Genomic DNA, 13543 nt, shown 5'->3' on the forward strand with positions numbered 1-13543 from the left:
TAAATTAACATGATTACTAATACATATATACTTGACTATTTGCTTACAGCTTATCTTGGAATAAAGAGCAATGTTTTCCGTAAATTATAAAAGGTAGTTAACTGACTGAGGCAGGCTTGTGTCCCGATGGTCCATTCGCTCTTGTCTGTGAATGTGCTGAAACGGGCCCCATGTCTATACCCAGAAAGTATAACAATATCTGTGTTCCCACTCTCCCAGGTAGTTAAAAAAAAAAAAAAATTGAACATGGCTGTAATAGACCGGTGTATTGTTCCGGGACCCCAGGCACAAAAATCAGAAGCCAAAAAGCAAGCAAGAGACAATCAGTATTATTAACAGTGTTTTTATTTACAAAGATTGCTTTTATTTGGCCAAAAAACCACAAACATTTTTCACTTTAGAAAACATTAAATAATAAACAAGATGTTATACAGTACTTTGGATAACTTCTTCAGTGTAGTGCAATGTCTTATTGGCACCTCAAAGTGAAATTCTCCTTTCCCCTTTCGCCTTCAGCTGTGTAGTTACATGACCAAAAAGGAACTGAATCATGAAAAATGGAACTAAGAACATATTATCAGCCTTTACGGACTCAGGTCAGAAGTCCCAACACTGTCTCTGTCAGCTAAATGACAAAGTCACTTGGGCCTGTTCAAAACCATAATACCAGCTTGTGGGATAGAAGGCTCCTACCGAGTGTGTGAACCATGGGAGGAGTCTGGAGGGCAAGGGCTAACAGTGCCGTGGTTGACACGTTCAGTAGCCATTGTTAACTTGTCACATGCAGAGACAATGCACCAGACAAAAGTCTCTTGGACCTGTGTTTCTTGATAGGGTCTCTCTGAAAAACAAGTCTAAACAAGCCATTACTGAACAACCAACAGGGTCATACTCTTGCCCAGGAATAAAACATTAACACCACCACATTAGGACATTATTAAGAGATAGAAAAATTTGTTTGTTATAACGGCTGCTGAGTGAGAGGCAGTTTAGGGAGTTCAACATCTCCTCCTGTGCTCTTTCCAGCAGGTCAAGAGAAGACTGCCTGGCTCAGAGCTTAGTCCAAATCGCTTATTTCTGGACTCATTGGTATATACTAGTATGGGGATCAGGGTATCTTCTAGCGTTCATAATCTGGTACTTCACCTTGAAGTAAGGGTACCTTAAATAGATAAAAATTTAATGCAGTTTTTTTAAGTGGTGGGGAGCAAAAGAGGAGATAGAGAGGAAGGGAGGAGCTGAACAGGAAAGGGGGAGGGAGGTGGAGGGAGAGGGAGAGAGGTTATGATTTTCGCACTTCTTTCTCTGTAAAGGGTTTGGCTTAGCAACTGTCCCTGCCAGGAAGTGTCCCCTCACACTCTAGCCACTCTAGCCTCGGCCTGTTTCCTCTTGTTCTATTCTCAGTGCACATGGAGAACAGCTGGTCCCCAAGCTCTCGGTGCCAACCCTTCACATACTGGAAAACCAGCAATGGTTTGGCCCTCAGTCTTCTCTTCTCCGGGCTGAATAATCCCAGTGCCTTTACTTTTTCATCATAGATCTTTTTTTCCAACCCTTTAATCCTCTCTGTGTTTCCTGGCAAAAACAGCAGAAAATATTTTGATTACTTAGTCAGAAGTGATGGAGAGGTAAGGAGAAAGTTGACTTTTTAAAGTTAGGAGTTTTTAATTTAGCAAAGGGGTGATAGGGAGGCGCTAGGGTTGGGGCTTCGTGGATATGAGAATTCCAATCCCGTGCTCCTGTATTGAGTGTGTCTCATTCCACCGCTTGCAGCGCCTCAGTGTGCACGCCTGCTTCCCATCCCAGCCCTGGGAGACATGGAAGCCATGAGCTACACTCATGGGCACCTCATGCTGTCAACTTAAAGCTCACCGTGAATGCCTGTCCCATGGGCCTACCCTACACCCCGGCTCCCAACACATCTTTACCAAGTTCCTCATCGGTGGAGCCATATTACAATGGTGAAAGCTGTTGGCTGAAGGTATAACTCAAAACCTAAGGGTTTATATATTAACTGAAGGTCCTTGCTTCCCTTAATTGCTTACTTTCTTCTGTAAAGACCAAACTCGAAGACATTGAAATAAAATAATTCCACTACCCCAGCAGGACACCTCTGCCAGCTGTCTTGCTGCCAGGATAAGGTCAAGGCATGGATGACATTTCACCGTGTATTTTTTTTTAACTCAAGCTATCATAAGCTGCCTTTGACCTTGCAACTAGAGTCTGTGAATATTCGGAACACGTAGTTTACTTATATTAATAGCACATTTACACAAACACAGTACAACTAACAAGGAATTCCATGCCCACCCTACATAACTCTTTTTAAAAGAAAAACACAGTTTACAAGAGTAAATGCATCTTAATACATTATACGCCCTTCTGTTATAAGGGTATGGCAGTAAAAGTCAGAGTGAAGTCAGGCCAGAACAAGGGAAAAGAATCAACTAGCTTCACAAGCACACTGTACATCATACTGTAAGCAAAGTCAACACTACTCATGGCACAACACTGGACAGATCACAGAATACCTTTTGCACAGAATGGAAACTCCTCCCATAATTGGCTCTCGGGCCCACTCTGTAACCAGGATGAAGGATGGCATGGGTCACATATGCCAAAGACCTTCATAAAGGAGATACAGGGTAGAAGGTGCCACCCCAGAAGGGCCTGGATGTGTCTGCAGATGCTCCTGTACTTCAAGGAGGGGGTCACTGTTCACTGGGATTGCACAAAAGCAGGCCACCAAGACCTGAGTCACCAACCAGCCTTCCTCCTGACCCACTCTTGCCCTAGGCCTGATAAGGGGGAGATGAGAAGGCAAGGACTGGAGAAAGAGGAAGAACGACACAGTTCACTACTAGCTCTGGAGCTGCTACTGTTCTTCTTAGCAGCGACCTTTTTTCAAGCTCACATCATCCAATCCAATCTCCCCTGTGTGACCACGCCTTTTTTCACCTTTGAAGATGACCTAGGGAGAGAATGCACACACTGGTCAGGCCTCTTCTGCCCCTTCGCAGGGCTCAGTTATGGAGCATAACAGGGCGACCCCTCCCCCAAACCAAACATTAGACTTCTACAGCAAATGAAAACACCAGGATGCAGGTGCCAGTATCATTCCAGGCCCCGTGCCTTTTGGTATACAGGGACCAGTAAGCTGGTCAATAGACCACAGTACTCAGAACCAGCAACTCTTCAAATTGGCATTCCCCCACACATTAGTTTCCTGCAGGCATGCTTGCAGAGTGGACACTGGTCAAAGACTACCAGGGTTTAGAAGGAAGAAGAGCATGACGGGATAGAAAGCTGAGAAAGCAGGGGCTGAAGAGCTGCACGATTCAGGTCTTGCAGCCTGCCTTGGTTTTCCCTTGCTAACATCCCCTCACCACACACACTGGGACAGACGCATACACCACCACAGTCCAAGGACGCTGCTGCTTTGGCTGTGCAATGCCCAGCATCTGACCTCTCACGTTTTACCCTCTGCTCCCTTAAATCAGGACAAAACTTTCAGTACTATGGCTTGATGCAATGCATCTTCCTCTTTTACTTCTCTAATGTAAATATTAAGAAAACAGAGGCAAAGGGTACATAAAATCTCAGAACCCCCATAAAAACTGTAATGGGGTCCGTGGTTCTGACATGGTTTCAAGAGACTGCAAGAAACAGAAGTAGAGTTTTCGTGGCAAAGCGGTGGAAGAATCTACATAATGATGAAATTTTCCAAAATTCACCCATTCTTTTGATAGGATGTGACAGATCATTTTGTTACTATCCACAACTTGGTTATTTAAAATAAAATTTAAAACTGAAATACAGTTTGCATCACCACTCAAAGCCTCCCTCCCCCTTAACCCATTCTGAACAGCGCCTTTCAATCCTGGATCTGGGATCCCATTTGGAATTGCTTAACTCTGATCTCTGGGCCAAAGGGGAGAACAATTTCAGAGAAGCACTTAAGACTAGAAAGAAGAACCACCTCCACCGAGGTCATCAGAGGAAGAGGTGGACGCTTAAGGAATTGAAGGTAGAGAAAAAGAAGGCACCATTAATCACAACATCCCAAATGCTGGGTGTTGCTATCAACTTATTTTTTAAAAAATTCTTTTTCAATTGCCAATTTTCTCTCTTTGAAAAGGGTTTGTCATCACGAGGACGTGAGGGTGTGGTGGTCAAGGCTGCAGCAAAGGATGAAGAAGCAGAAAAGAATTTCAGAAAGAAGCAACGGATGGGGGCCCTTGTGCCCAGAAAGAGCCACAAAACAACGGACCTGAACCAGAGCCAGGCTTCTTCGAGGCCTATTTCCGGGCTCTCCTCTGAAGGCAGAGCCTCCATTTGGGGATCTACTTACGCTCTTGACGTCAGCCCCTCGTAAGGTGATCTGGGTTTGCCTCCAGCCATGGCCACCATTTCTTCCCCACAGGGCTGCTCCAGGGGCACCGTGTTTTCTCACAAACACCTGCAGTGTGCCGGAGTGCAGCCCAGTCACCTTGTGCCTGAAGGACAGGCACAGGTCCCCTGAATGCATGAGGTGGCCGAGAGGTAGCACCAAGCGAGCAGCTTTTCCCCCTGGGGCTTTGGCTGCAGACACTGTGAGATACTGTCCACCTGCAATGGGAAAAGCAGGGCCTCTTTCCAGCACAAAACTGCATGGACAGGAGGTTCTTTATAAACTTCCGACTATAACATTCATCAATAAAGAATCCCAGATCTTTTTGAAGAAGAAAAATATAGCTTATTTCTGTGACTGTTATAATGCCATGGTCTTAACAAATAACACCCACTATTTTGCCCACAGAGAACAAAGTCAACACATTAGATTAGACCCAAACACTGACTGTCTCCTTGGATATGATCAGACATCCCTTAGGCACCTGGAAGCACTGCCTTCCGATCCCCCATCAACTCGCTGCTGCCAGGCAACCTACACTGGTTGAGCAGAAATGACTCAAAATTTCCCTGGTAAAATTTATGTGTAGACAATTAATCTCTGGACGATAAAACACAAAGTAATAGAAATTGCATTATTTCTGATTCTTCTGTCCTCTCTCCATGTACAAAACATGGTCCTGAAGAGCAGGAGGATGTTTTAAAACAGTTTGTTATCTTTCCCACATGGGCACAGCAAACCCAGGAAGACAAACGGGGGAGCCAGGACACTCCACATCTTTCCAGGGTATCAATTTCATTTGGAGGTTAGTGATTTAAAAGACTTATATACAGTAAAGCAAACCTATAACTGTGTGTTTCTGTCTGTTTATGTGTCTATCTGTCTTGTTATATCTAAGCAAACACAAAGCTTAATAAAGGCCTCCACTTTTGACACATCACCTTGACTGTCCTCAGACCCGTGTCTATAGATTTCCCACTTTTTTTTTTTGTTAAAGAATTGCAATTAGGGAAATAAAAAGATCAAGCTCTAATAACAAGGGTCTGCTACTTCTCAAAAGAAAGCTGTGAGTGGGAAGTCAGGGCGTGCACAGATGACAATCCCTGTGGGCGGTTTTGTCGCAGCCAGCTGCAAACAAACTGAGGGTTTTGACACTGATCTGCCTGCAGAAAGAATGTGGCTGGAACGCTGAACACATGTATCTGTTGTGGGAGAAACCTCACTTCCCTTTCAGTTCAAAGACAGACCATCGTCATAGCCTTACACTTTATTTATACAAGGCACGGCAAGAGACTTGGAATGGTGTCTTATTCAAGTGTGGTTTTCTCTACCAAGTTCACGTTGGTATACTGCTAGGTAACAGTGGCTTTTGAGTAACTGTGACATACCCATGTTTTGGGCTAAGTGCTCCTGGCAGGCTGCCAATGAAAGCCAGTCCGACCTGCACCTCGAACCTCCCCATTAACAAGGATAGACAGGACACTTTGGTTATTTGTTAGATAAACGACTGCTGTTCCAAAAACACTGCAAAAATCTGCCAGAATGGTTGTCTCTCAATGTATCCAACTCACTCAATGTATCCAACTCAATGTATCCAACTCATTCAATGTATCCATCTCAATGTATCCAACTCAATGTATCCAACTCACTCAATGTATCCAACTCACTCAATGTATCCAATTCAATGTATCCAACTCACTCAATGTATCCAACTCAATAAACATACAGATCTTGGCTTCTTCCCTCCAGTTCCCTCAGATATTGACAATCCCAAAATACTGGGCCAAAAAATTTATGTGTACATTAAACATCTGTCTCCAAGGTAAGATTATTACAGCAAACCTGCAGGTTTTAAGAAAACAGGGATTATCTTAAATCTCTGTGGAATGCATGCTAATACATTCTGCGAGACACTGCACGCAAACAGAGTGCCTAAGATTTAAACAACCCTTTCTACAAATACTCAAAACTCTAAAATTGTGATAATGATGTAAACAGTTGCTACTATTCCTCCTCCATACATCTGCCCTGACTTGGGTTTAATATTTTTCAATTTTATTTATTGATTGACTAACTGTTCAAAATGGTGGGGATGCCCACACGCCACAGCACGCATTTAGAGGTCAGACGTGTATGGTCAGAATCCTCTGCATACTCTGTAGGACAGTTCTAAATGGCATCCCGACATGCTGTGCAGGCCTCCCATCCTCCAACTCCCTGCCACCTTCTTGTCTTCCCACCCTTTTCTCCAAGCTGAAAACGTGCTTGCTGGTTCTCTTGGGGAATTCTCCCGAGAATCTCCTCAGACATTTTCCACATGAACACAGACACTCATAGCTGGATTAAGAGGTCAACTCATGCAAAGCTTTTAGCCCTTTAACGACATCTTGCCAGAGGACACCCCACCCAGTGTGTTTATGAGAAGCTCATCTTCTCCACACCAGCCTGCTCTGTCCAGGAGCTTCAATGAAAGTTTTTTTTCAGAGGAAACTAAAACCCACCTGGGTTTTCTGCCATGGGTCCTGCTTCCCATCCCTTTTAAATCACAAAGAACGATTCTAACCTTGGGTCAACTGGCTCAAAGCAGTACAATTCTAACCTTGGGTCTATTGCTGCTACAGGTTAAACATTCTGGCCTTCACCCACTCTTCAGAGGTAAAGGAAGATACACCTCCCCATCCAGGTCACTCTCTTGTGAGTGATGTGTAACTAAGTCTCAGATGAGGAAGGCTCCTCAGAAGTGGAACAACCACTTTACCAGACGATGTTTTGCCTTCTGGAAAAGGATCCGCTCTATAGAAATAGCCTCCGTCTGAAACAACTGTCATGAGATTCACTCCTAAGGACTTCATTACACACTAACTCTGAAGTCCTTTACATTTAATGCTTGCTTACGTCTTTCCATAGCTGTGGTTGGTTTCTAGACCCTGAGACATACTCAGCATGAGTTTTTCCCTGTAGAATGGCCCACTAACCTGACCTCTTGGGTGATGGTTCTGTCGGCACGCAATCACTTTTCTCTCCAGCTTGGAGTCACGGTTAAGCAGAGCTTTCTTCCATATCTAAATTTGATGTCCATTTAACCCAAGTGTTTGGTAAAAACTTGAAAAGCATCCTACAGGAGCCAGATCTAATTGCCAGGGGTTAGTCTGTCACCTAAGTTGCTGCCACATCCTTTCCATTGCTCGATTTTAATGCAGTCCAATGACCACATAAAACACCCACCCACCCCATTCCAAATTTCATGTATCTCCTACCACAGGACAAGAAGGGTTTGTCCCAATCAAAACATCTACAAATGAGGTAACAATAACAGTGCTGAAAGATAGTACCTGGCTCTGAAAAACTGTTCTAAAAACCAATTAGACTATTTTACAGGACCTATTGCAAACAACCTCTTTCTACAAAGCCATTGAATTCTTTCAAACTTAGAATGAATTCTTCTTCATGGTGTGGCCATGACCACCACTGGCAGGCTCATCACCCATGCCTGTAGAAGATCTTTCTGTTGCAAACAGGGCAGCAGTCCGAGTCAGTCCCACTTAGAGGCCTGATGTACTAGCTACATCAGGTACAGAACCACATGGGCTAAAGCTGCAGGCACTGAGTCTACAACACACTAAATTTTATCTCTTTAGCTTTGCAGCCTGAGCAGGCCTACATTGCCCCTCTGGACATCAATGATTCTCCTGTGAAAGGAACACCTGATTCGCTGGACGGATATGAGGGTGAAATCAAATTAATGAGGCAAGGAATGTGCTGGGGTGATAGCAGATGTTAACATCTGTTGAGTCTGTTATTTACAGGCACATGACGATAACAATATTATGCTCAGAGTTTACCTTACATGAATATGAGTAACTCAAGACCAAGTGAGAGGAGCATGGTTGAACTGTATGAAGTATTACATGTTTTTTTATATATAACAAAATCAAATTTTGTTTTGTTTATTTCAAGACAGGGTTTCTCTGTATATCCCTGGCTATTCTGGAACTCACCCTATAGACCAGGCTGGCCCTGAACTCAGCAATCCATCTGCCTGTGCCTCCAGAGTGCTTGGATTAAATGAAGGCACAAGCTACCACCACCCGACTACAAAAACAAATCTTAAAACTCTATCTATTTATTGAATATTCATATTTTTTAAGATTTACTTTAATATTGATTCTAAAGTATCTATTTCAATCCAATATTCTTTCACTTACATTTAATTCAATTTCAGAAGTTGTGAAGAAAGCAGTCTGGTATGATGATTTGAAGCCTTATTGCCAAGACTGCACGCTGAAGAAGAACCTTGTAAGCACTGTTGGTCTCCCCAGGGGGCCACGCTGCCCCACCGACCTGTGCACCACAGCTGCACAGTGTGCACATGCTCACAAGCTAGCTTCTCTGTGCTGCCTTCTAAAGACAGGATGGCATTTGAAAACTGGGCTTCAGAAGGACAAAACACAGCATGTTTTCCCTTAATGTCTTGTGTTTTATTTTTAGAAGTTAGAATCAAAACCAAAAGGAAAAAAGAAACTAGGTTTCTCACCCTTCCATTAAGCTGGCTTCACTCGAAAGCAACAACAACAACAAAACAAAACAAAGTTTCAAACATCATCAGCAACAACAACAACAAACACTTAATTACTGAGGGGAGAAAAAGACTCCAATGTGTAGCTTTACTTCTTGAAACAAGGCAAAATACAAAGCCCTGAATGTTTACATCAGTGAGCATTGTACACTTACACTTGGACTAATTTCCCAAGAGCCCACGTCTAAGTCAGGCTTTTGAACAAGCTTCTCTCGGGAGTGGCGGTGGTGATGTGTACTCTGTCCTCCAGGACCTGACTTACAGCCAGTCATTTCCAGAGGCACTGTGTGGTGTAAATTCCAACTGTCTCCATTCATCTACTGCTCAAATCATCACTAACCAATCAAACTGACAAAAACACCCAGGACTGTTACCACAGGGCGGAGAACACTGTGCCACCGTTTTTACTCACAGGTATTAGGTGCTCTAAGTGCTTTGAAAACTTATGCCAGGATAACTCTAAATGTTCAATTACCCAGCTTTTTCTACCTGCATCCCATAATATGAGTCTAACAGATGGCTACCAAACCTCCTCACCTAAGGAAGATGGAATACACACCATAGGGATGAACTGTGTTTTTGTTTTTGTTGTTTTGTTTTATGGTCAAAAGGATCAAACAGTGCCAGAAGGTACTAGATGATGTGCAGTTACCTGCTGGGTCCCTGATGGGCTCCCAGTGCAAGTCGCTGTCTTTTTCTCTGATCCATCCACAGAGTCCATGGTCAAAGTTACAGCTGTGTATGAGAACACCTGCAAGGAGGTGGCCAGAAAGATAAGAACACAGACTCCACAGACAGTGGCCAGTGATTTGTAAACCAGAAGTAGCACATAGCAGGAGTTTTCTCCGAAACACACTTAATGTCCCATCAGAACACCTTTGCCCTGAGCTCAAAAGGAAATGGCATGCATCCTTTGGGTAGACGCTCAGCTGCAAAAACAGAACCAAGGGTGTTCCAAATTCACAGCCCCATTGGGTCACCACTGTTAAAATATGACTTCCATCTCATGATCCAAACACCACTTTGTTGTGATGTCAAAAGAAAATGGTGACTCGTAATTATTTTTGTGCAAGTGGTTGAATTAACTGAGTTGCATAAAAAGAAAAGAAGAAATCACCTAACTTGCCCGATTGTGGTCTACAGTTTTATTTTCTCCTATTAATGAAACCCACTGTTTTATATCCCGACTGAGAAGAAAATTCAAGTTCTTTTCTTGGGATGGAGGGCAAGACTTGGGATGGAATGGAAGAGGCACTACCTGGGTCGTCCTTTGCCTCGTCGTCCGCGCTGACTCCTCTTTCGATTTCAAATATTTCAAACAGGTCATTCGAAGGCTGCCGTGGAACTGCAAGAGAGAAGCCGATGGTTTGTTCCCCTCCTTTAAATGACACCCTGTCTTTAAGAAGAATGAAGAAAAGCCTATGCATTTCTGTTCATCTTACATAAGGAGGGATATAATCTGTTGTGCAGGGATCTATACTCTCATTTTTCCTGGATACAAATTAAAACACAATTTTCAAAGTTTCTATAATTCTAAGTAAGAGAAACTTTTTAAAAATTATTCATTCATTTATTTTTTATTTGCATTGGTGTTTTGCCTGCATGTATGTCTATGTGAGGGTGTAGATCTTGCAGTTACAGACAGTTGTGAGCTACTATGTAGCTGTTGGGAATTGAACGCGGGTCCTCTGCAAGAACTGTCGGTGCACTTAACCACTGAGCCAGGGAGATTGCTTGGGTGCTAAAGTACCTGCTGTATATTACTGAGTCCTGAGTTTTGGATCCCCAGACCCCACATGAAAAACTGTGGAGTCAGAGACAGGAGGATCCCTGAAAGTATTTGGCCAGCACACCTAGCCAAAGGGATGCTTCTGGTTTGGTGAGAGGCCCTGACTCTATCTAAATGACAAAGCAGGAGGCTGTGGCTTGCAGATCTTCACTGCTCAGGCCAGCTAGTGCTGGAGGTCTAACCCAGGGGTGTAACTCTGCCTTCCATCTTTTTCAGATCTAACCTCCATTCCTGACTTAGAAGGCAGAGCAACTTCATCTTCTCCTCCTTGTTCCCTCCTCCCAGCAGCTGTGGAAATGTACAGCCTGCCACTAATAAAACTGTCCCTGAGCTTCAAAAATGAATGAATGAATAAATGAATGAATGAATGAATGAATGAATGAAAACAAGGTGGAGAGTGACAAAAAAGATATCGCAGGTTGACCTCTGGTTTTTGACACATATACCCATGTGCTCACATACACATACACACATGAACAGACACATATACCACACACAAACATACACAGACACACAGAGCACTATGATGTAAAACAATTTCTGATTTCTAGCAAAAAATTGTCAAATTCGTCTCTGTGGAAGATGCATTCTGAACTTTAATGAAAATGCCTATCACTGCACCCACCTACCTCCACAGAGCTCTGCACACTGATGTACACTGGTACACGCCTATTTGCACAGTGTTCCCTATCTAAGCAGGTTCCTCAATCCTATAAGATCAAGTACGGGAGCTTTCATGGTACGGCATTAGACATTCACCCCAACAAAACACACAGCACTGTCTAAGCATGCCATTTGTTTCCACATCCCTGACACTGGGGCTCTTTTTCCAACTAATTATAACCTGAACAAACATCCCCTCTTCCTTCCAGGTTCAGCATAAACATCAGAGAAAGCTCTGAACACTTTCACACCCTAGCAGAATTCAAATCCTCCCTGTTCGTCAATAGCCCCGTATGCCTGTTACTTTCATATGCTTTTGTAAGGAACTGTAGTTATTCTCTCTCTCTCTCTCTCTCTCTCTCTCTCTCTCTCTCTCTCTCTCTCTCGCACGTGCACACACACACGCACACTCACACGCACGCACGCACGCACGCACACACACACACGCACACACACACCTGTCTCTCCGCTAGTCCCTGAGGTCCTCGATGGCATCAATCACATTCTACCCATCTGGCATCTCCAGGGTTTGACCTGGTGACCGGCACTTGGAGATCACTGAGCAAATGCAAAGATCCTGTCTTGAAACTATGTTCTTGTCAACACCCCGAACCAAATGTCACAGGTGGGACAGAGCCTAAGACTACACTTGAAGAGAACTGATTCATTTAAGTCCATATTTATGCATTCATTCCATCTATGTTTGATTTGCAAGCAAACGCCAAGCCCGGGGTGGGCACTGAGGAGACGGTGTGAAGACAGGGAACAAGACCAACAAAGGCGCAGATCATATGAAGCTTGAATTCTAATGGCAGACACGAACATCAAACATGAAGATAAATGGACATCTTAAGGTTTGAAAAGGGGTAGGGAGAAAAAAACACTGCCTGAAGATGAAGAATAGCTGGGTCAGAGAGTAGGGAAAATTGTGGGAAAGTTGTTGATGAAATTCTTGACCAGAGGCCAGGGAATACTCCCTTCTCTTTGCCAGAAATTTAATTAATACTTTATTTTTATAAGACAGGGCATAAGAGACACAGACTACTGTGAAACGGATGACACTCCCAAGGTTCTCTTTCTCTATGTTATTATCGTTAGCAAGGATAACTTTAAACTGCCAATCTCATCCCATTTGCAACTGTTCTCAATCTAATCCATCTGGGTTCTTCCCCCTTTTATTTCAAAAGCCAAATCAGGGAAGCACCTTCCTCTTTACACACAAACATACACACACATGCACAAACACAACACACACCATGTGCAGACACACACATACCAGGTATACATGCACAAACATAAGATACACATATGCATACATGCGCCTGCACACACACAGATGGGCAGGGATGACAAAGTCCAAGCTAAGACAGATGAGCCCTGTGGGTAGGCTGCTCACTGGTCCTGGGAGTACGGAATGACTGTCAGCAATGACATCCAGTGACAGCTTTCCTTTTCTCATTTTTAGACTCTTAGAGAAAACCTTTCTTATTTATTAGGAGTACAAAGTTGTAGGTAAATCGGCTTCACTTCTCATGGCACACGTTATAGAAACATTTGCACACAATCGTGCTTTTGTTCCATTCTCTAGTAGCAGAATAGAACAAGGACCTCGGCAATGGAGAAGCTTGACTCTTGCAGTGCAGAGCCTACGGGCGTTATGATGAAGGGTGCCCTTGGCCTTTGTCTGTGTTGACGGGGCCGGGGACTCTGTACCTGGCTCTGTGTTATCAAGGAAGATTGGCAGGTTTCCTCCGGAAAGAACAATTTAAACTGAACGGGAAAGAGGCAGAACCTTCCACACACAAAGCGCAAACCTGGGGTGAGGAAGATGGTGCCCTGCGCAGCAAGCATAAAGACTGCACAGACCAGTCACATGCGGAGTCCACAGTGGTGGCGAGAGCCCACACGATGTGGTAAAGAGAAAGGAAGGGACGAGACCCTTTCTTAGACGTAGAATGGCATAGTTACAAAGATTAAAAAGCATAAAGCAGCCGGGCGGTAGTGGCGCACGCCTTTAATCCCAGCACTCGGGAGGCAGAGACAGGCGGATCTCTGTGAGTTCGAGACCAGCCTGGTCTACAAGAGCTAGTTCCAGGACAGGCTCCAAAACCACAGAGAAACCCTG

The 13543-nt window shown here is 43.9% G+C and overlaps 1 protein-coding gene across 4 annotated transcripts in view; it reads right to left on the reverse strand.

Moving 5' to 3' along the window:
- Window positions 1-337: 337 nt before the first annotated feature.
- The window catches only part of Npnt (nephronectin), a 66626-nt gene continuing 53420 nt past the window's right edge, over window positions 338-13543 (reverse strand). For all 4 annotated transcript variants that reach the window (XM_026784163.1, XM_026784161.1, XM_005357304.3 and 1 more), the window contains 4 exons: window positions 10225-10311; window positions 9619-9717; window positions 4352-4608; window positions 338-2971 (listed from right to left, as the gene is read on the reverse strand). In XM_026784163.1, coding sequence (XP_026639964.1) covers window positions 2888-2971; window positions 4352-4608; window positions 9619-9717; window positions 10225-10311 — 527 coding nt within the window. In that variant the 3' untranslated portion in view covers window positions 338-2887. The remainder of the gene's footprint in view (window positions 2972-4351; window positions 4609-9618; window positions 9718-10224; window positions 10312-13543) is intronic.

The sequence above is a fragment of the Microtus ochrogaster genome, chromosome 21 (genome assembly GCF_000317375.1).
Source record: "Microtus ochrogaster isolate Prairie Vole_2 chromosome 21, MicOch1.0, whole genome shotgun sequence".
Lineage (NCBI taxonomy): Eukaryota > Metazoa > Chordata > Mammalia > Rodentia > Cricetidae > Microtus > Microtus ochrogaster.